The sequence below is a fragment of the Salvelinus sp. IW2-2015 genome, linkage group LG3 (assembly GCF_002910315.2).
Source record: "Salvelinus sp. IW2-2015 linkage group LG3, ASM291031v2, whole genome shotgun sequence".
NCBI classification, from domain to species: domain Eukaryota; kingdom Metazoa; phylum Chordata; class Actinopteri; order Salmoniformes; family Salmonidae; genus Salvelinus; species Salvelinus sp. IW2-2015.
Genome location: NC_036840.1, coordinates 11,979,739 through 12,004,164, shown reverse-complemented (window position 1 = coordinate 12,004,164; position 24,426 = coordinate 11,979,739). Strand labels below are relative to the sequence as shown.

Here is a 24,426-nt window from a genome sequence, read left to right as displayed (position 1 = left end):
TGATCCTCCTGCAGCAAAAGCCCCACAACATGATTGCTGCCACCCCCATGCGTCACGGTTGGGATGGTGTTCTTCGGCTTGCAAGATTCCCCCTTTTTTCTCCAAACATAACGATGGCATTATGGCCAAACAGTTATATTTTTGTTTCATCAGACCAGAGGACATTTCTCCAAAAAGTATGATGTTTGTCCCCATGTGCAGTTGCAAACTGTAGTCTGCTTTTTATGGCGGTTTTGGGCAGTGGTTCTTCCTTGCTGAGCGGCCTTTCAGGTTATGTCAATATATGACTCGTTTTACAGTGGATATAGATACTTTTGTACCCGTTCCTCCAGTATCTTCACAAGGTCCTTTGTTGTTGTTCTGGGATTGATTTACACTTTTCGCACCAAAGTACATTCATCTCTAGGAGACCGAACGCGTCTCCTTCCTGAGCGGTATGACGGCTGCTGATCCCATGGTGTTATACTTGCGATACTATTGTTTGTACAGATGAGCGTGGTGCCTTCAGTCATTTGGAAATTGCTCCCAAGGATGAACCAGACTTGTGCAGGTCTACAATTCTTTTTCTGAGGTCTTGGCTGATTGCTTTTGATTTTCCCATGATGTCAAGCAAAGAGGCATATGAGGTTAAAGGTAGGCCTTGAAATACATCCACAGCTACACCTCCAATTGTGTATGTAGTGTATGTAAACTTCTAACCCACTGGAATTGTGATACAGTGAATTATAAGTGAAATAATCTGTCAACAATTGTTGGAAAAATTACTTGTACATGCACGAAGTAGATGTACTAACTGACTTGTCAAAAAGAATTTGTGGAGTGGTTATAAAACTAGTTAATGACTCCAACCTAAGTGTATGTAAACTTCCGACTTCAACCGTATTATTGATTTCTCGTCAAATTACACACAATACCAAAAAGTTTTTTTAAATACTAATTGAGTGTATGTAAACTTCTGACCCACTGGGAATGTGATGAAAGAAATAAAAGCTGAAATGAATCATTCTCTCTACTATTATTCTGACATTTCACATTCTTAAAATAAAGTGGTGATCCWRGCTGACCTAAAACAGGGAATTTTTACTAGGATTAAATATCAGGAATTGTGAAAAACTGAGTTTAAATGTATTTGGCTRARGTGTATGTAAACTTCCCGACTTCAACTGTACATTTTAGAATAAGGCTGTAATGTAACAAAATGTGGAAAAAGTCAAGGGGTCTGAATACTTTCTGAATGCACTATATACCTTGTCTGACAAAGAAGGAAGGTTGGGTTACTAGAAGGAAGGTTGGGTTACTAGAAGGAAGGAACCTACAAATAAATCTAGGTAATTGGTTATATTCTGTTTATAAACCTAGCTAGGTCAGGTGTTTAGTTGTTTTGTTACATTACAGGATGAATAACAACATTGAAATGTGACACGTGGTCCTATGGGGAATCATCTCTGTTGAATCTCTGGGCTTCCTCACGTGATGTTCATGATGAGAAGAAGAAGAAGGTCATGTACTAATGACAGAGGCTAATGCAGTATCCTGTAATACTTACAACTTACTAGAATGTATGGTATTGGTGAAGTATGAAAATGTATCACTACACACAGCGATGTAGAAATAGTTCCGGATTTGAATGTAGTTTTGACATATTTGGCCTTTGACGCTTGAAATCCCTTTCTGGTTTTCAGAAAAGTCTCACTCTTACTTCTCTCTTAAAATATATCTGGTTACGGCTATACTTTGATTTAGAGATTTAAATCAATGATTTCCTTCATTCAATAGAATTGTGCTGTTGTTAATGAATACTATTGGTATGAAGGARACAGACAGATAGATRGAAAGACAGAGAAAGACCTTTTTACTTCAAAAGACCAAAAGGGTAGCTAGTTTGTTTCATTTCCTTACCGGATGAAGGAAGGACAAATGAACTGGATGGAAGGTTTTGTATTTGGCAGCCGCCTTTAAAATAAAATAATCACGTGGAGAGGAAAGCATTCAGTGGTTAAGTGGCCACTAAACGCATCCTCACCTCTTGTGATTGGAGATAATGCCTCTGACATTTCAATGTCACAGGAATGTCAACTGTCTTTTTTTGGATGGGAAAGTTGGAGCGGTCCTGCATCGAATGAATCAATAATCTCATCCCATTACTCCAGCAGCCGGTCAGGCCCATTTACAGAGGAGAGAGAAATTCTGTATTTGTACATCTACAGTAGATTTCCCTCGCAACGAGCAGATGCTGAATGACTGTGAGCAGCACACTTAAAGGCCTGAAGGACACACAGGAGAATAGACCATACCTCTGAATAGGAAAGAGTGGAATGAGCTCATGGTCATACAGTACTGCATGATGGTTCATATTGCAACATTGCAAAGGCTTGGAAACAATGAGTGAGACTAGGAATAATGATGTGTGCTGGCCTTATTGTGTAGATATGGTTAAATGAAGACAGTGAATCCTTTCATATTGGTGTGTTGTTGTCTAGCAGTGAAATAAGATTTCTMGAAGATTTTCTACCCATGGCCTCCTACTGTGGGCTGTGTCAATGTTTCGGTTCTTTCAAGCACACTTCTTTCAAGTGACTTAATTCATGGTTACAAAAGCATGATATACAGCTAAGTAATGCTCAAATACAGTCTGGATAACACTCACGCACATTATTTTTCCTGTATAAGGGAAACATTTTCTGACGGGCCCAAATTGCCCACTCAGTACAGATGAGGCACAGCTGCTGAATGAAGCATGCTGGGTAGTCCTACTGTCAGTGTGTGAGTGGCAGGCTCTGACTCAGCACATTGATGTGGGCTGCAGAGAGAGAGAAAGAGAGAGAGAGAGAGAGAGAGAGAGAGAGAGAGAGAGAGAGAGAGAGAGAGAGAGAGAGAGAGAGAGAGAGAGAGTCTCTTTTATTACCGAATCCAGTTTAGGAGATTAATCCAGCCTTGAATCTAATATTCCAATAAATGATTCCTCCTGTATACGTGATCACAGACCTTACCCAATAACAGCACTCTATTCCAGCCCTGGCCAATAGAAAGACAAGACAGAGACAGTGTGTGTGCATGTGTCTGTGTGAGGATGCAGGCCTGTATGAAAGCAGCAAAGCTGACACTGGAGTTTTCTCTATTCATCCCAAAACGTATCAACATTGTTTCATCCCTTCCTCTCTCTAGTCTAATAGTATCTTCCAGGCACCATGCCGCGGTTCACTGACCTACTCTATGAAACCAATGAGATGCATCAAGTGTGACCATCGAAAGCAGCTCTACCTTGGAGACACTAAGGGAACGTTTTATGCTCTGAAGAATTGTACATTGAATTGTACACAGTATGCATCTTCTCTCACTCCCTCTTGGTTTCGTGCAGGTGACTGTGACCTCCTCTACAGACCAATTGGCAGAATGCCCAGACTATGATCTGGAAGTCAAGATAGTTTCTTGAGAAAATGAGTCCGCGAGATAACAGCCAGTCACCTGCAAGAACCAACCCTATGAACCATGCCTATGTGTTTTTTTGGGGGGGGGGGTATATAAGAGGGCTGAGGGGACCACCTTGGCGGAGCTAGTGGCAGACTTGTACTTTGCACACGTGTTTGTTGTAACCTCTCCACTAAACAGATAATAAAGAGTGATTCATTTAACATTGACTTAAGGTGTCCCTGGTGTTGAATTTCCACCAAACATGTTGAGGAAAGGGGGAACTAAACTGAAGTGTGTCCAGCTAGACACTCCAGTGAGAGAGAGAACTGACAGTTCTTTACAGCAGCACAGGACAATTATTCCTACAACATCTGTCCGGACTTCTACATTCCCAAACCCAATATTTGCTGCCAACAATAACGTTTACACAGCAAGGCTCTGTATTTGCTCAGTGTCTGTAAACCATGCCATTGTAATGTCTGGAATTGGAACGGATGGCTAGGGACACCTCTGGGTCATCTGCTCTCTCTTATGCCCCATTTCATGATTCATCTTTCCCACTCTGCTTTTTATTTTCCCTCTCTCGCTCTATGCATCCTCCTCTCTCTACACATCCTATCCTCTCAAACCACAACTAAGAGACAAGCAATTATGTAAGGGGCGATTGGGCCCAATTTATAACCCATTGAACGTGCTTTCCAAACTAACCTGACAGACTCTTTTAATTTCTGAGGTAAACTTCCCATTTCAATGCCCAGGTAAATACCCGAATGTTGCTCAGCCGCACAGGCTTTTTACAAAAAGGCAATTACTTTCAATAGATATGTGATCAMCTTTTTACATATTCACTTTATTATTCCAGCACAATCTGAGATAAGGCATCACATCGGTTCTTATCAGRACAACAAAGATCTAGCGAGACAAAAAGCTTGGCTTTCATTTATATGTAGAATAATACAATTTGACCTTTTTAGCATAAACGTCAGTGTGTCATAAAGGCAGCATCGMAGCGAAAGAGCGAGAGAGATGAGAGAGAGCACCAAATGAAGCAGAAAGGTGGCCATCGCAACCAATGAGGGCACAGTGATTCAATGGTGAGTCATTGTTTTAAAAGTGGATTTGACTCCAAAACAACTGCAAACTGGTGCCAGGCAGGGAGCTGTGTACTGTATATCCCTGCAGCTATATGGATCCTGTCAGGATGACCAATTGTCAACACTCCCTCCTCCTACTCACACTGATGCAGCACATTTATAAAATTTATGTTTAAAAAAAACAAATCAATGAATTAACCACATTTGTTGTGATCCATCTAATGGAACAGAATYGGGTGCTAAAATAAGGTAATAAGGCTTTCATCTCATAATTTTAAATAGTCAGTCAACAGAAACCAATACCAAACGCAAGGCAAGACACAACTCTTGAAAATTGTCCCAAAATCTTTGGCTAGACATTTTAATGGTAAAAATCTGTATACTATCAGTTTCAAAAGGGGAAATAAACATATGACAATTTACAAAAATCTTCCCAGAAAAAACACGTATGAAATAATGATATATTACATTTTCAAAATAAATGTCCCAAGAAAGTTCAATTTACAAAGTAACAGAAGGCACGTAGGGTGGATGTCAGTAAACCATAGATACACAGAATATTGTGGAGATTGTCTACTTGTACCATTAGATACAAGGCCCATACTAGTATGGTAGAAGTCTATGGCAATAAGACTGATTGCGGTGATTGTCTATAGCTTTACCATAGAAAGCAGGCCTATTGTGGTGACTCTTTACCACATATTCTATTGGTGATTGTCTACACATAACTTACCATAGATACTGATGGTGGGCAACACATTTACATTTTAGCCATTTAGCAGACGCTCTTATCCAGAGCAACGTACAGGAGCAATTAGGGTTAAGTGCCTTGCTCAAGGGCACGTCGACAGATTGTTCACCTAGTCGGCTCTGGGATTTGAACCAACGACCTTTCGGTTACTTGCCCAACCCTCTTAACCGCTAGGCTACCTGCTGAAACTCCATTGTGATCTCCTTGCCTGGCTACTCATCCACATTGCTCCGTCAAACTGATGTTTTACCACCCCCCCCGACGATTTCTAGAATGCGAACACAATCTGACCAATCTGATCGGTCCCAGAAACCGATGGGTTCGGCCAGAGCCGGACTACCTGATGACGTTATCAACTTTGATTCTCTGATTGGTTAGATTTGTTATAGACGATCCAATCATTGACGAATTTGTTTTGAAGTCAAATTCTAGGATGACAGCTTCAGACAAAGTATGTAGCGATAGATAGAGCAGAGGAATTCAATTCAGGGTGAGTGGTCAGGCAAGTGATCTCCCAGGCAGACAGACAGCTCAGTCACTCTATGAGTGGACCAGTTTGATGCCCTGTCCCGTGTCTAGTATATTGGGAGGGAACCAGCCCAGTTTGAATCTTCTGAAGCACTTCAGACACACTCCACACAGCCAGAGGAGGTTGAGCCCACAGCACCAGTTGGATAGGTGCACCAGAGGATAGGTAGCCTGGGGGAAGTGGGTCTTCCAGTGCTCGGCCACGTCGCTCCCTGTGGGAAGATGGAGCGTGTAGTCGCTCCAGTGCTTCGACACGCCGTAGGCCGCCGCCACCGTCCTGTCCTTCTCCGACCACTGGGTGGTGCTGTCCGGGTTGCAGTTGAACTCCACCCACTCCGAGGTGAAGTCCCCGAGGCGGGGGGCGTCCCTGCCTTCGATGTCGCCGGCGGGGGCGAGCTCGGCCCCTTGCACGGCCAAGTAGACTCCCTCCGTCCTGCGGACCTCCTTTACCCAGGGCATGGAGTTCTCTGTGTCCAGGACCAGGATGAGACGGGAGGTGAAGCCGCTGTTCTTCTCCTTCCACCACTCCAGCAGCTGCTCCAGACGCAGAGAGTCTCCTCCTGGTAGAGAGAGAAATAAACATTGTAGTAAMCACAACCTAGTCTTAGGCTGGGACAAACAAGGAACAACCATTTGCRAACAGCTGATATGTTCTATATCAGAACAYGCACAATGTAAACAAAAGGAACATGTGAATAGTCAAGTTATTTGTCAAATCCTCTCTATCGTTATTCTGAGTACCATCTACAACTACACACCTGTATGGCCTATCCCTAGTCTAAGGCACTTAAGTTGAGTTATAGGGACTGCTCTCTGTTTGGGCACCCTTCCTCTGTGGCAGAAACGTGAGCGGCGTACGAGTGTGTATTTGTGCACGTGAGTAGCCTGTGTGATTGAGTGTGAGTGCCAGAGAAACAACACATCTCCCCCACCCCGCTCATCCCAGTCCGTTCTGTAAAGCTCCAACGCCAGCCAGGGCCCAGGTTGTTTTCCACTCRGCCTCCACTGCTCAAACACTGTGACACGGGGTATGACACGCAGTATCCTTCATGAGGATTAATACGGCAGTGTGCTCCATGGCAGGAAGATTAAGAGGTGCCCGTAGATGGTGCCAAGATATTTCTTTACAGTTTGGGAGCTGCTCAGAAAGGGACTGGTTAGGAGGAGTGATACTGTGTGGTCGCGACACACTGATGCTTAAAGTACAATTTGGGTTTCAGGGGAGCAGTGGGGYGGTATACTGTGGCCACGTTGATGTTTTGACACATATTACTAGACGACTTAGGTTGGATCTGTATCGTTAGGAGGACAATACATACAAGTTTTTTTTATTGAGCCTGCATGTTAGGAGTTTAGTAGCTAGTTTGATAACAAAGGTTTTAAAAGTTACTGTAATCATAGCTTAGAATGTACAGTATGATACAAATATATTCCTTCGTTAGTCCATTAAATAATAATTGGTTAATGGGTTAATAATAATACTAATTAACTACACTTATTACAGCTGACTTGCTCGATGAGCCACGACGACTGTCTGCATGTATTTGATTAAGGTAGGTGGTTAAGGTAGGTGGTGAGCAAGTAATGGAAATTAAAGACAAAAGGGTCAAAATTGTCTAGGTTCATGTTGAAAGGGAAAAATTACGAGTGGGAGTACATTAATGGTCAAGTCATGTTTAATTGTCAGTGAGCTTGTCTTGCACCGTGCAGTGATAAAGCGTGGGCGTGTGTTGGCAGCCACTGAAGACAAACTTCAGTTATCACACTGGGAAAATGTTGGACTCGTCATTTCAACTAAGAGTCGCCATGGATTAATGAAAAGTAGGGGCACACACTGTATCTGGCAGACTACTAAATATGTTGTACTTGTTCTAACTACTGCTGTTGTTCCAGACATTTCTCAAAAACGAATGAAAAACTTTAAAAATGTTTGTCAAAACAAAAATATAGTATTCTACACTCATCCTCATGTTTTATTCAAACATATAACCTTAATTTGATCCTGTATTTGTTTTTTTCCATGTTTGATCTAGTCTGGAAATAAATAGGTGTAAAATAAACACTGATAGACGATGAGAGATAGAGAGGCAAGAAGCTTGTCTGCTGGTTTCTGAGCGTTGATTAGAGGCAGCCAATCAGCCAGCCAACCAGCCAGCCAACCAGCCATGGTGACCCTCACCTGCCAGTGCCCAGGCCCCGGTGCGCTGCGTATGCCCGCTGTAGAACACCACGTATGTATCATGGCGGGGCCCGTCGGCCGTGCGAAGCTCCAGGAAGGCCTTGAGTTTGGCCTGCAGGGCCTCCAAAGTCACCCCGCTGGTGGAGTAGTCACAGCCAAACGTCTCGATCATGTGGTGGGAGAAGAGGTGCTGCACGCTGTTCAACATGCCCGTGGAGCGCACGTTCAGCTCCTGCACCCGGTCCGGCGGTAGGAGGGTGGGCTGGCCGTCTGGGCTGTGGAGGGAAAGGAGAGAAGGATGAGAGGATGGGTGGAGGAAAGGAGGGAACGAGAATGAATATGAGGAGAGAATGGCAAGTGGAGATGGAGAGCGGAATTGGAAAGAGGAAGACGAGGAGAATGTAGAGTAAGAAAAGGAACACAGGTGAAGGCACTGGCAGTACAGTGATGGAATATGAGACAGAGATGGAATATGAGATAATATGAATGTGTGTGTGTGTGTGTGTGTGTGTGTGTGTGTGTGTGTGTGTGTGTGTGTGTGTGTGTGTGTGTCTGTGCGCATGTGCATGTGCATGTGTGAGTAGGGCTACGATGAGTGAGAATAAAGATGGAGATGAGTCCTGACCCAACAACAAGATTCGGAGGTTAAGACAGAGCCACCTGTTTGATCCGGCACACCTCTTTCTCTCCATCCCACAGCACCAGGCATGAGGCCAGGAGTCAAGGCTGCCCCAGTCTCCGTCACCCAATATAGCCCCACTCACTCTGCATCTCTGTCCCTGTCATTACTCACGACTTTCTCCATTCAATCATAGAGACATCTACATAACTCAAAACTCAAAATGTCATCTTAAAGCAGAGTTATTATGATCTTGAGAGAGACTTTGGGCTGGATAGATTGGAGAGTTCTGTTTAAATAATGAGTTGATTTTGACTGAGTAGTTGTATTGAGATGACTGGGGACAGTGGATAACGTGGCTGTTGGAGGCTGACGTGACAGATTTGTTTCACTAACCTGGCCTAGGTCTTATCTATTCAAAGATGGAAACATATTAGTCTCTCGCTATCTCCTTCCCTCTGTCCTCCCTCTCTAAAAGCCTGGTCTCTCTCGCTCTCTCTCTCCCCTGCACCCTCTCTCACTTTGTCCCTGTCTGACTTTCTCTCCTTTGTTCTCTGTCCCTCGCCGTTCCCTTCTCCTCCTCCTCCCAAGGGGCCCTCACCATTGTAAAAACATGATCTGAGCCAATCAAACACTGCTTGGGAAGATGATACACTGCTATATTCTCWACATGCKCTCTGGTCTCCCGCTGGGGCCTACATCCACAGCCCTGGCATACAGAGCAGATGTACGGGCCTGCATCTGCCCTAGCACAGAGGTCAATCAAATCAATCGCATTTATTTATAAAGCCCTTTTAACATCGTAGAGGCASAGTCTGAAATGGCACCCTATTCCCTACATAGGGCTCTAGTCAAAAGTAGTGCACTATGGGTCCCAGTCAAAGTGATAGGGTGCCATTTTGGACAGAGAGTGGCMCTGCCTGGTCATAAACACATTTTCCATACACAGCCACTTAGTATGCCAGGGAGAGAGCAGCCTCAGGGGGAAAACATTAGGGTCATGTTTATTGGGATATTTTTCCACTTGGTTTGTCCAGTGAGGGAATTGAAATTATGGTCTGTCCCTCTGGATGCTGTAAAGTTAAGATTTTTTTGATTTTTTWAAACTTCGGTGCAGGGAAGATTGATGATTGTGGAGAAGAATAAAGTGAATGTGTGTCTGTGTATGTGAGGTCTGTATACGTGTCTATACTGCATTGTGTGTGTGTGTGTGTGTGTACGAGTGTCAGAGTTTCCATTAGGAAAATGTGGCGTCTGACTTTTGATCGGCAGTATCTTAATTTAACAGACATTTGAGAAATTTACCGGACCCATATGCATTTGGGCGCGTAACCTGATTAGGGCGTCCAACCACTGACAAAAATCACATTTMGATTATTTATCTTCACAGAACATGCAACTCCAGGACGCAACAGCGCGCGTCCTTCTTACCGAATTCCATGCGCACTTTTAAGATAAGAATAACAGCCACATTTACTTTTTATCAGCCAACAAGACGAGTAACAAGCAGCAAAATCACTAGCCTATGTCAATGTAATAGCCCCCATAGTCGAAAAGTTTACCTACTCTTATGGTCAGCTTGTCGTTCAATGCGAGAAAGAAATAGCATATTCCAAACAGACTCTGGGACAGTTGTGAGATGATAGATCCCAAATTCATACAACTAGTAGGCCTCGGCTACATAATTTTTAAAACAAATTTAAAAGCAATGAGGCTGATGCAACAGATCAGAACGTTTAGCTTAAAATGTTGATAAACTATTATTTCTTCACAGTATAAGCTTAGCGAAGCACACAAGGCAGTAAGCTACGCAGATATGTTTGTTGCGTAATGCAATTAGCGGAAAAACACAGTTGTCAAACGCAAACTGCACATGCAAGCGGTTTCATGTGACAGAGATACAAATATCTGTTAGAAATATGGAAAGAGGGGAGATCTAAAGATGCAAGAACTAGCATGGGTTGCAAATATGACTAGAGCTGTGTTCGAATACCCATACTAACATTCTGTATTCTACATACTTCATGAGTATATACAACATACTATTAGTTCATTTTAGTATACTGTAAATGAACGGTATCGTTTCAGTTGAGCGTACTAGCGCTTTGCCTGTCTACCGGAAGTTGATGATGTTGCCATGCAACCTCTTGCTAGTTTGTTAGCATAACAAATTACTAGCTAGACATTTTACGATTTCGGGTGTGTTCGCAAATTCAATCTGGAGTGACAGAGTGTGCTCTGGGCGTTCGTAAATTCAGAGTGTTGTCAGATTGTCCGTTCATAAATTCAGAGCGTTTCGCTCTCGGAGCGTTCAGAGCGCACACTGGACACTCTGGCCGGGGAGTAGTGTTGATCCGAGTATTCACTGGCAGTCAAGCACCCAAGCTAAGTAACTGATGTTGGCTAGCTACTTCCAGACACAAATGAGAGAACACCTCACTCTAACCATTTTACTTGCCCTAGCAGAGCTGGTTAGGCTGTTTTCATGTTATCCAGAGCATTGGTGATTGTAACAATTGTTATCCAGAGAGTTGGTGATTGTAACAATTGTTATCCAGAGCGTTGGTGACTGGAAACAATTTAATGATGCTTTTTATGGCCAACGTTTACTGCCACTGGCCATATTCAACGGGTGTTGAGTGTTCGTAAATTCATCAGTTATTCTGCGCTCTGGCACACTCAGACGAGAGTGTTCTGAAATCGGAGTAGATAGCCAGAATTAACAATGTCCATTGAAACACACAATGACTATACCACTTAGCTAAGAATGATGTGAATAGTTAGATAGCAAATAGTTAGTTAGATATCAGATAGTTAAAATACTGCCTGGCAAGTTTGATGTATTAGTAGCCAACTAGCTAACATACCGGTACATACTGCTGTAATGCTRTGCTGTTTATAAGGAGAGCGTAGTTAACAAATTGTCAGCCAACGTAACTTACTTGAAAAGTCATGACTTTATTACATTGCTCAACATTTTCTTAACATTTTTCATAATTAGTTAAAGCAATGCATTTGTATCCGCTCTCGTCGGACTTTGGCTGCATTTTCCCCGACATTTTCTTCAAATCTGAAAACGTTGTGAAGCCACACCCATTTTCTGAAGAATTGCATTATGGTCCCTAAAAGCACGGAAATAGTTTACACTGCTCGTACACTTTGTATTTTGGCGAATTTAGTACGACATCCGAGAACTTTTGGCATACTAACTATATCCATACTATATACTCACATCAAAAATAGTATGGTTAGTATCGAACACAGCTTAGGATTGTGCCTTTGGTTACTGGACAATGAAAGAAAGTTGATTTGAAAACCAATAGAACATGAGAGAAATAGGCTACATGCCTCATAATATGAAGTAAAAGGTTTCAAACAGTTAAATATATGTTTTCAAAATGCATACTGCTCCAGCTCATTGCAAAGTGGTGTGTGACATGAAGCATGCCTATACCGTTGCCTATATGCACTTGAATGGCGAATGGGAAGCGTGCTTCAATTACAAGTTGAGAAATAAAAATAGCTCTTTTTAATCGTGGCCATCAAAACAGTTTAACACGCAATTGCATTTAGAATTGTTACGCAATGAGTGGGCTTATAAAAGCRAGTTTCACTCCAGCAGCAACAAATGAGCTGTTTGAGAAGCTGTAGCAGCAGTTTTCACGCTGTGTGTAGAGGTTGACCGACTATGATTTTTCAACAATACCGATTATTGGAGGACCAAAAAAAGCCGATACCGATTAATCTGACGATTTTTAGATATTTGTAATAATGACAATTACAGCAATACTGAATGAACAATGAACACTTTAATTTTAACTTAATATAATACATAAATAAAATCTACTTAGTCTCAAATAAATAATGAAACATGCTCAATTTGGTTTAAATAATGCAAAAACACAGTGTTGGAGAAGAAAGTAAAAGTGCAATATGTGCCATGTAAAAAAGCTAACGTTTAAGTTCCTTGCTCAGAACATGAGAACACATGAAAGCTGGTGGGTCAATACTCCCAGTTCTTCAATATTCCCAGTTAAGAAGTTTTAGGTTGTAGTTATTATAGGAATTATGACGCGTCGACTATTTCTCTCTATACCATTTGTATTTCATATACCTTTGACTATTGGATGTTCTAATAGGCACTTTAGTATTGCCAGCCTAATCTCAGGAGTTGATAGGCTTGAAGTCATAAATAGCGCTGTGACTCAAGCATTGCTAAGAGCTGCTGGCAAACGCAGTAAAGTTTGAATGAATGCTTAYGAGCCTGCTGACGCTTTACCACAGCTCAGTCAGAATGCTCTATCAAATATCAAATCATAGACTTAAYTATAATATAATAAGCACAGAAATACGAGCCTTTGGTCATTTAAATGKTCAAATCTGGAAACTACAATTTCRAAAACAAAACGTTTATTTACGGAACCGTTACGTATTTAACGGGTGGCAACCCTAAGTCTARATATTGCTGTTACATTGCACAACCTTCRATGTTATGTCATAATTATGTAACATTTTGGCAAATTAGTTTGCAACGAGCYAGGCGGCCCAAACTGTTGCATATACCCTGACTCTGCGTGCAATGAACGCAAGAGAAGTGACACAATTTCCCTAGTTAATATTGCCTGCTAACATGAATTTATTTTAACAAAATATGCAGGTATAAAAAAWTATACGTCTGTGTATTGATTTTAAGAAAGGCATTGATATTCATGGTTAGGTACATCCGTGCAACGATTGTGCTTTTTTCGCCAATGCGCTTTTGTTAAATCATCCCCCGTTTGGCGAAGTAGGCTGTGATTCGATGACAAAATTAACAGGCACAGCATTGATTATATGCAACGCAGGACAAGCTAGTTAATCTAGTAATATCATCAACCATGTGTAGTTAACTAGTGATTATATTAAGATTGATTGTTTTTTTTATAAGATAAGTTTAATACAAGCTAGCAACTTACCTTGGCTCATTGCTGCACTCGCGTAACAGGTGGTCAGCCTGCCACGCTGTTTCCTCGTGGAATGCAATGTAATTGGCCATAATCAGCATCCAAAAATGCAGATGACCAATTGTTATGAAAACTTGAAATCGACCCCAATTAGTCGGCCATGCCAATTAATCGGTCGACCTCTAGCTGTGTGACAAATTTTCCGCTCATATGCTCTGTATCTGTATGCTGTGGCGTGTGATAAACATAACGACTAATGAAAATACACACGCGACAATTTCATTCCACAAAATGTTGCACATTAACTTATAGACCGATAAGCATGTATTTGCAAATGTATTTGTTTTTGCCAAAAGCTGGCTATTACCGGCTAACAGAGACCCTGGTGTGTGTGTGTGTGTGTGTGTGTGTGTGTGTGTGTGTGTGTGTGTGTGTGTGTGTGTGTGTGTGTGTGTGTGTGTGTGTGTGTGTGAGAGAGAGAGAGTTCAGTGTACATGTGTCTACGTAGTCTTTATATGTGTGTGTGTACGGTTAAATACCTGCTGTAGCTGGTAGGGATGACGAGAGCGTAGCCCACACATGTGCCCCCCAGGCAGCTGCCCAGCTCATGGAAGAGCCCGTGGGCCAGAGACTCCAGAGGGAGGACCACCAGGAACACACTCATGAACACACCATTTGAGGGCTGGAACACAAGAGAGCATTTCATTTGTGATTTTTAAAAATGTTTTGAAACAAGAGAATTTAGCTATTTAGATACAGACATAAAACAATTCCATCACAAGGCTTCAGCTCAAAACACCCTTCAAAGACACTCAAGTGAAGATGTGGGAATGAGTGAGAATGAAGCCTTTTCAAAGATAGATTGTGGCCTTGGAATTCACTTAGACTATAGGCCTACCCAATGGACTCTGTTATACAAATTCACCAAGCTGTTAAAATTCAGTAAATAAACACAAATTACACAGAAACAATAGGCATCTAAATTATTTTATGATGTTGCCATGACGATTTCCACGTAGCCTTGTGTTTCTTCAATTAGACTTGTGCTACATTCACATTTGCAATTAAAATCCTTATTAACTCTTCCCTCAATCTGACTTGTCCAATTAGCGAGGCACCAGCAAGGTTACCACATCACTTCAGAGCTCACTGCTTCATTATTAGTTAGGATGGAGGCAGCAGACCTCTTGTTAAATTCAGCTCCGACTGCCCAAGGCCTCACAGCTGGTCCATCATCATCTCCTCAGTCCTCATTTGACATAGCAACACTGAAGCTCTTATGCCATCCCAGCCTTCAAGCCCTTTTATTGTAGAGCAAGGCCTAGATTAAAGAAAAATTCTTCAAGGCTATAGCTAGGCCTACATGTTTGGTAACACGGACACTGAATTGTATATTTTACTATGTTGAGTGTGTGGGTGGGTAAGTATCATTGCTTAAAGACATGCTCCAGTACTTTGGTGACTAAGAAATATAAATATTTAATCTCCCACTTTGTGGATGTGTCAATGTGTAGTTCATACATGCATCATCTATAGGCAGAATTACTGTCACCTTAATTAGCCACAAAATCCCTAGTTTAAAAGTGACTGCTTTCTTGAAGCTGCGCCATTTTCCCTACATTTCCCCCCCACATGGGCCAGACTCCTAGCAATTAGAGTTCTAGCCAATAAGCTTCAGCCCCTCGCATTTGTGTGACAGCTAGCAAGACACCTGCCCACCGTTATCCAAAGAGGTTGCAGTGCGGCCCCAACGACTCAGTGGACACAGCAGAGAGAGAGCGAGAGGGAGAGAGTAATTACGTGGTGCACATAGCTGCACATATGTGACGTAGTACGCCATTTTTGGAGACCACTTTTGGCTCGTGAGTAATATTTTCAGAACAACTGGCTAAAAAGTATACAAAAGGTACAGGAKAATCTCTTTAAGGGTAGTTCCATTTCAGCAAGCCATGACACCCACCATCTCCGATTGTTGTTGAAATAGTTTCTGTCGCATTCCTGCAAACATTATTTTGTTGAAAAGACTATTTGAACTCTGAGCAATTAAGCTAATTGTCCATTTCAATCATAGGATTCATATAATATTATTTAAATATGATACCCAACATCTGATTTGGACCAAACTAATAAAAATTACTAAGATGTGAGGAATCCAAATAAATCGCCAAAAGCCACCCATGTACCCCACCCAAACCAAGCCCATTCCAACTGCCAGTGTACAGTATCAGTTCTCTGTTTTACAAGTATTATGACGCTTATGAASCTTTTTCTCCCCATAAATTAGTGTGAGAGTACCAGGTTTTGTCCACTAAATGCTGCTGTTCCTGCTCGTATTGCCACAGCCTTTTATACATTTTGCAGGTCTCTTGCGCTTATTAAAGGTCGTTTTTTATTCCAATATCAAATAATTTCTGAGTAACAATTAAGTACCTTGATTGTGGTTGTTTTAAATTAAAATGGTCAAAAATAACAAACAAAAAAAGCTTCTTAGCAAAGACCAATTTCTCAAGCAAGAATTTTGCTAGGATTGTCTGGGAGTGGTCTGAGTAGGGAGGGRAAAATTTAAACTAGCTGAGAAATTTGGAACGGTTTCTTATTGGTCTAYTTACTAATTTACCGTCTGGTGATGTCAACAGTCAGGCCAAATCTCCATCCCACCAAAACAGGCAGAAATTTCAGGCGGCCTTTTCAAATCAAACTTTATTTTATTTGTCACATGTGCCGAATACAACAGGTGTAGTCCTTAACGTGAAATACTTACTTACAAGTCCTTAACCAACAGTGCAGTTCAAGAAAGAGTTAAAAAAATATTTACCAAATAAACTAAAGTAAAAAATGATTAAAAAGTAACAATAACGGGGCTATATAAGGGGGGTACCGGTACCTAGTTAATGTGCAGGGGTACAGGTTAGTTGAGGTTATATGTACATGTAGGTAGGGGTGGAATGACTATGCATAGATAATAAACGGCGAGTAGCAGCTTGCCGTGCGGTAGCAGAGAGAACAGTCTAAGACAATTTTTTGGGCTTTCCTCTGACACCGCCTAATATATAGGTCCTGGAAGGCAGGAAGCTTGGCCCCAGTGATGTACTGGGCCGTACGCACTACCCTCTGTAGCGCCTTACGGTCAGATGCCGAACAGTTGCCATGCCAGGCGGTGATGCAACCGGTCAGGATGCTCTTGGTGGTGCAGCTGTATAGCTTTTTGAGGATCTGGGGACCCATGTGAAATCCTTTAAGTCTTCTGAGGGGGAAAAGGTGTTGTCGTGCCCTGTTCACGACTGTCTTGGTGTGTTTGGACCATGATAGTTCGTTGGTGATGTGAACACCATGGAACTTGAAACTCTCGACCCGCTCCACTACAGCCCCCTCTATGTTAATGGGGGCCCRTTCAGCCCACCTTTTCCTGTAGTCCACGATCAGCTCCTTTGTCTTGATCACATTGAGGGAGAGGTTGTTGTCCTGGCACCACGCTGCCAGGTCTCTGACCTCCTCCCTATAGGCTGTCTCATCGTTGTTGGTGATCAGGCCTACCACTGTTGTGTCATCAGCAAACTTAATGATGGTGTTGGGAGTCGTGTTTGGCTACGCAGTCGTGGGTGAACAGGGAGTACAGGAGGGGACTAAGCACACACCCCTGAGGGACCCCAGTGTTGAGGATCAGCGTGGCAGACCTGTTGTTGCCCACCCTTACCACCTGGGGGTGGCCCGTCAGGAAGTCCAGGATCCAGTTGCAGAGGGAGGTGTTTAGTCCCAGGGTCCTTAGCTTAGTGATGAGCTTTGTGGGCACTATGGTGTTGAACACTGAGCTGTAGTCAATGACCAGCATTCCCACATAGGCGTTCCCTTTGTCCAAATGGGAAAGGGCAGTGTGGAGTGCGATAGAAATTGCGTCATCTGTGGATCTGTTGGGGCGGTATGCAAATTGGAGTGGGTCTAGGGTATCCGGGATGATGATGTTGATGTGAGCCATGACCAGCCTTACAAAGCACTTCTTGGCTACCGACACGAGTGCTATGGGGCGGTAATCACTTCGGCAGGTTACCTTTGCTTTCTTGGGCACAGGGACTATGGTGGTCTGCTTTCAACATGTAGGTTACAGACTCGGTCAGGGAGAGGTTGAAAATGTCAGTGAAGACACTTGCCAGTTAGTTTGCGCATGCTTTGAATTACACGTCATGGTAATCCTTCTGGTCCAGCGGCTTTGTGAATGTTGACCTGTTTAAAGGTCTTGCTCACATCAGTCATCTGGAACCGCTGGTGCTCTCATGCATGCTTCAGTGTTGCTTGCCTCGAAGCAGGCATAAAAGGCATTTAGCTCGTCTGATAGGCTCGCGTCACTAGGCAGCTTGTGTCTGGGTTTCCCTTTGTAGTCTGTAATAGTTTTCAAGCCATGCCACATTCGACAAGCATCAGAGCCGGTGTAGTAGGATTCAATCTTAATCCTGAAGTGAAGCTTTGTCTCTGATGGTTCGTCTGAGGGCACTAAAAGGGCATTATCATTTTCACAATTTCGCAGTATTATTCCAACCTCATAGTGTGGAAATATATAAAACACAGGAAATCACATTTTTGACTGCTCAGGGCCTTTAAATGGACCCACTGCAACTTTAGGTAGAAAACCAACAGCTTTTGCTCATGATTAAAATAAATGGTGGGTCATAGCTTAAAGGGATACAGCGAGATTCTGACAATTTGTTTTCTACCTACCCAGACAAACTCGTGGATAGCATGTTACTGTCTCTGCAGCGTGCAGTATGAAGGAAATTACATTATTTTATTTGCGAGCCAATGATGACSCTACTCGCCTAACATTAACACAATAACTGGAAGTCTACAGGTACAGTAGTATAAGCTGGCTGGAGATCTTATATGATGTGGCAAATAGTTGCCTCAGTGTAGCCTGTTATGCTAAGAGCAGATTACCAAGTAAAGCTAAATAATGTATGGCTCTTTATGTAAGGAGATAGGCTTATTAAAGTGCTAATTAATTTGGTCACGGTTGAGAGCAGAAGCAGCTCTCCTCTCCGGCTTGGGACTGTCTTGTGAATGCATGCCAGGCCTCTAGCAAGCGTCAGTCTCTGGGGCTTATGACGTGACGCTTGATGTTTCAATGTTGACAATGCCACTCGCCTTGCTTTGTTACTAGGCGATGCAGCTATCATGGTCAGGTCTGTCTCGAATAAGATAATTAAAATCTTCTCAAATGATTAAAATCTTCTCAATGAGGAAAAACCCAAATAAATGAAAAGCTCAGATCAATCACTCAATCGATCAATCAGCTGATCAATAAACCAACTGATTTATCAATCCATCTTTTCATTCATTAGTTTAACATATACAGTGGCTTGCGAAAGTATTCACCCCCTGTCACATTTTTCTAATTTTTTGGCCTTACAACCTGGAATTAAAATAGATTTTTGGGGGGGTTTGTATCATTTGATTTACACAACATGCCTACCACTTTGAAGTTGCAAAATGTTTTTTATTGTGAAACAAACAAGAAATAAGACAAAAAAACTGAAAACTTGCATAACTATTCACCCCCCAAAGCCAATACTTTGTAGAACCACCCTTTGCAGCAAATTACAGCTGCAAGTCTCTTGTGGTATGTCTCTATAAGCTTGGCACATCTAGCCACTGGGATTTTTGCCCATTCTTCAAGGCAAAACTGCTCCAGCTCCTTCAAGATGGATGGGTTCCGCTGGTGTACAGCAATCCTTAAGTCATACCACATATTCTCAATTGGATTGAGGTCTGGGCTTTGACTAGGCCATTCAAAGACATTTAAATGTTTCCCCTTAAACCACTTGAGTGTTGCTTTAGCAGTATGCTTAGGGTCATTATCCTGCTGGAAGGTGAACCTCCATCCCAGTCTCAAATCTCTGGAAGACTGAATCAGGTTTTCCTCAAGAATTTCCCTGGATTTAGCGCCATCCATCATTCCTTCAATTCTGACCAGTTTCCAAAACCCTACAGATGAAAAACATCCTCACAGCATGATGCTGCCACCACCATGCTTCACTGTKGGGATGGTATTCTCGGGGTGATGAGGTGTTGGGTTTGCGCCAGACATAGCGTTTTCCTTGATGGCCAAAAAGCTACATTTTTACTCTGACCAGAGTACCTTCTTCCATATGTTTGGGGAGTCTTCCACATGCCTTTTGGTGAACACCAAACGTGTTTGCTTATTTTTTTTWCAGTAATGGCTTTTTTCTGGCCACTCTTCCATAAAACCCAGCTCTGTGAAGTGTACAGCTTAGTGGTCCTATGGACAGATACTCAAATCTCCACTGTTGAGCTTTGCAGCTCCTTCAGGGTTATCTTTGGTCTCTTTGTTGCCTCTCTGATTAATGCCCTCCTTGCCTGGTCAGTGAGTGTTGGTGGGCGGCCCTCTCTTGACAGGTTTGTTGTGGTGCCATATTCTTTCAATTTTTTTATAATGGATTTAATGGTGCTCCGTGGGATGTTCAAAGTTTCAGATTTTTTTTTTTATAACCCAACCCTGATCTGTACTTCTCCACAACTTTGTCCCTGACCTGTTTGGAGAGCTCCTTGGCCTTCATGGTGCCGCTTGCTTGGTGGTGCCCCTTGCTTAGTGGTGTAGTGGTGTTGCAGACTCTGGGGCCTTTCAGAACAGGTGTATATATACTGAGATCATGTGACATGTGATTGCACACAGGTGGACTTTAACTAATTATGTGACTTCTGAAGGTAATTGGTTGCACCAGATCTTATTTAGGGGCTTCATAGCAAAGGGGGTGAATTCATATACAAATATCACTTTTCTGTTTTTTATTTTGAATATTTTTTTTAAACAAGTTGTTTTTTTCAKTTCACTTCACCAATTTGGACTATTTTGTGTATTTCCATTACAGGAAATACAAATAAAAATCAATTTAAATTACAGATTGTAATGAAACAAAATATGAAAAACGCCAAGGGGGATGAATACTTTTGCAAGGCACTGTATTACCCTGCCAGTTCACCATTTACCACTATGTAGCATCTTACCTGCCAGGACACAGCTGCCAGTATGGCTGTGGACACCAGGCTGAAGAAGACCAGGCGTTCAGAGATCAGGCAGAAGTGTCTCATCCCCCGCGAGGCCATGACCCGGTCCAGGCTGCGTGTGTCTGACTGCTGGATCGAGCGCGTTTTCTGACATTCACTCAGCTTGGTGTGGAAGCCCCATAGTGTGATCAGCAGCACCACATGGCAGACTGTCCAAAACAGGCCAAACACACAGAATCCAGGGATCACCAGGTACCACAGTTCTAGATGGCTCATCTTTAGAGCGGCTAGGATGAAGAAGGCTATCTCCACAAGTCCCAGAGGGAGCAGGGAGAGTCGACGCCAGACACGWCCCCAGGAAAGCAGGGGCAGCCAGCGCTCGGTGGCCCCCAGGCTGCTGAAATAGACGTCCAAGAGGGGGTCACATATCAGACGGCCCAGGTAGCAGCCCAGGGCGAAGGGATTGGTGGTTATCCCCACGGCCTTGAAGAACAGCAGGGAGGTGACCAGGGCAAAGCAGGCCAAGTTGGGCAGGGCTAGGAGGGACTTGACACGCAGGCCCACGATCAGAGCCCCCAGCGCCACCACTAGGGCAATGAAGGCCATAGATTTGTGCCACAGCATGGTGGTGCTGGCAATGCCAAAGCCCAGGAGTTCTAGGAGCTCCTCGGACAAAAGCAGGGTGGGTTTATAGTGAATGCAGCCCATTATCCTATCTGTTAAGGCCCACACCGTCCTCAAAGCCACACTAGCCAGCAGTAGGTAGTTAGTAGCCTGCTCCTTCACATTCTTCTCCAGCGAGGGACTATTGAGGAAGCACAGGAGGCCCAGAAGGAAGCCAAACCACAGGTGGAAGAGGCTTAGACTGGCTGACTCCATGGAGAAGTAGTAGTAAAGGATGCTGGCGATGCCCAGGACGAAGAGACCCAGGATGAAGATAACAAGGATCATGGGCTCGTCTGTCTGCTCCCAGCGGACGTACAGGCCCAGGCATACCGCCACCATCAGGTTGAAACTGGACAGGTAACCAAGGCAACGCACTGACGACCACATGTCCACCTCCCTGCTGGGCTCATGCCCAGGCCCGCTCTCCTCCTCCGGCTCCAGGCGTGACATGGCTGTGTAGAGACAGTGGCTGAGGCAGTAACAGATCCTCCTGAACATTCAACTGGGGGGACTCATGATTCAATGATCAGATATAACACTGACAGTAGCAAGCTTGTGTAGGTTTTGTAGCGGACTGGGACACTTGAATTTAGGCAACATTATGGATGAGATCCAGATGAAATAGGCTATTCAGCCACTGTGAAAGGAGGAACATATTTTGGGAATGTGAAAAATGTGTACATGAATTATCATAAACACAACAATCATCCTAATTTAGCTGTCATATGTTGGCTGGGTGACAAGCAAGTAAACAAACACCGTTATAATTATCATAGCAATAAACATGTACACTGTTGCTGTTGACAGAAGATTAGAGACAGTTAGCTAGCTTGCTTGCTAGGTGCTGCTGTCAATAGCACAGGAATGCCACATAGCACAACAATGGCTACCTAGTTACGCGGCGTAAGGTTGAATAAGTGATGACATCTCTCACAATTCCAGAGACATCACAGTAAAACTACTTCAAATCATTAAAGCTATTCACAAATAACTAGCGATGACAAAACGAAAGATTAATATTGAGTTGCTTACTCTTGTTTGTTTAAAACTTTTTTCGTTTCCAGTTCGTGATGTTTCCGGGCTCCAAACTACGGCAAGGATGATGAGTCAAACATAACTGGGATTTTGCGTTTGCAGAGAAAACGAATGTGGTTTGACGTCAGGTTGTCACTCTCAATAAATTATTATTCCATTAGAGGTGACATCAATGAAAGATAATTATTTACGTTAACAGTCAGTGGCGGTTCTAGCTTGTATGGCTCCCTGGGTGAACCCCCGCTTCAGCGCCACCCCCCCAAAAAAGAAGCACCATTCTGCACTAACTGTCATTTTTATTCAGACATTTGGAACAACAATAAATAATCATTTAAACATTTAAAAATATATAAATATAAAAATATATAAAAAAATAAGACTCGTAAATATCAAAAATAAGTAACAAAGACAAATAGAAACGAATTGTAGTATATAAATACAAAAAAAAAATGGAATCGAATTATTACACTATTGCTAACAAAAAACACAAATAAAACTAAATTGCACGAATCCTATATCACACAAATGCACAAATAGAATAACACATTTATAAAGAAGAGAACCTGATTATTACACTATTGCACTTCAAACAAGAAACACACAAACTAAATTGCACAACTGCCACCTAAACCCTGACCTTTCTTGCCTTCTAAGAAATTTGCCCAGCAATTGCATGGTTAATACTGATGACAGCAATGCCACTAAGGCGTTCCTGTGACATGGTGGACCTAAGGTAGGATTTGATGAGCTTCAACTTTGAAAAGCTCCTCTCTGCTTCAGCTACGATCACTGGAAGAATAAAGACAAATTCTGAGAGCATAAATTTGGATTGGTTTTATATTATTCTTAACGATTTCGCACAAACCAGAAAAAAATGCAACAATATGTTTGTGAAACAATGTATTCACAGTATTATTAATGAATTGTGGTTTATTTGGTAGCATTTCGTAGTGTGACTGATTTTACTAATTGCATTAGTACCGTACAAAGTTAGAGGTGCGCTATTTGGTAGATTCCCCCGCTCCCCCTATCTCAGGCTTCCAGTGGGGAGACCTGAGGTCAACCTACCATCGCCCCCCTCCCCATCTCGTACTTCTGAGTGGGAGAGCTTCCCAGACAGTAGCCTGCCTAGCTCACAAACTAGAATCAGGGCGCCCGCTCCGACAAGTTTAATTGACCCACAGTCCCACACGGTGAAATTATATCATTGACGTAATGTGCATATGAGCAATAAAAAAAAAATTGTCCAGGCGCCCCATAACAAGTTTTTGTTGTCCCGGGCGCCCCGTAACGCCCCCCGGCAAGATGCCACCCATGTCACCAATACCTAAATCTGCCACTGTTAACAGTACTGATATAAAAAAAAAAATCAATCAAGATAATTGAACAAATATGTAATTTTAATATTCATTGATCAGAAAAGACAACCACCTCGAGCACATAATTATTGCATCCACATCCATTGTGTGCCCTCTATGGTCTGTGAACATATCATGGTGAAGGTGGCATAGTGGTGCCAAGGGGCACACCTCAAATGACACCCTACTCAAGTAATTACTTTTCTACATACAGTAGCTCTGGTCAAATACTACACTATATGGGAATAGTCAAAGAGAGATTACACTGGTTAATTATGATACATTCTGGAAAATGATTATGTGGAGTAGTGTGGCTGTCACGATCGTGTGGAGGATTGACAGACCAAAACGCAGCAGTAGGAAAATAAGCCATCTTCTTTTATTATTGAAGAAGGCAAAAATGAAACAAAACACACTTTCAAACTAACCAAAAACGATCGTGAAGCTAATAAACGTCGTGCACATACAACAGGCTACAAACGTTCTGACATAGACAATTACCCACATCAAACGAAAGCCTATGGCTACCCTAAATATGGCTCCCAATCAGAGACAACAGAAATCAGCTGTCTCTAATTGGGAACCCATTCAGGCAACCATAGACTCTCCTAGACCTGTCTCTTATACACATCTAGATGTGTATAAGAGACAGAGGCAGGGGTCTATTCATTTTACATTTTTCTCTCTGCATTGTTGGGAAGGGCCCATAAGTAAGCATTTCACTGTTGTTTACGAAGCATGTGACAAATAAAATGTGATTTGATTCGATCTTTTCTGACTGACTAGGTATAATAAGGCACATACAGATACAGCGGCAGTCTTTCCTCC

At 42.7% G+C, this 24,426-nt stretch overlaps 1 protein-coding gene across 1 annotated transcript; it reads right to left on the bottom strand.

Annotated features, from left to right (window-relative positions):
• Positions 1–4,240: 4,240 nt before the first annotated feature.
• LOC111950749 (transmembrane protein 168-A) lies at positions 4,241–22,346 on the bottom strand. The gene is made up of 5 exons (XM_023968617.2): positions 22,238–22,346; positions 20,540–21,842; positions 14,065–14,207; positions 7,964–8,238; positions 4,241–6,344 (listed from the first exon to the last, which is right to left on the bottom strand). Exons 2-5 carry the CDS (start codon positions 21,701–21,703, stop codon positions 5,797–5,799), a joined length of 2,130 nt encoding a protein of 709 aa, XP_023824385.1. The 5' UTR covers positions 21,704–21,842; positions 22,238–22,346; the 3' UTR covers positions 4,241–5,796.
• Between the last annotated feature and the right edge of the window lie 2,080 nt (positions 22,347–24,426).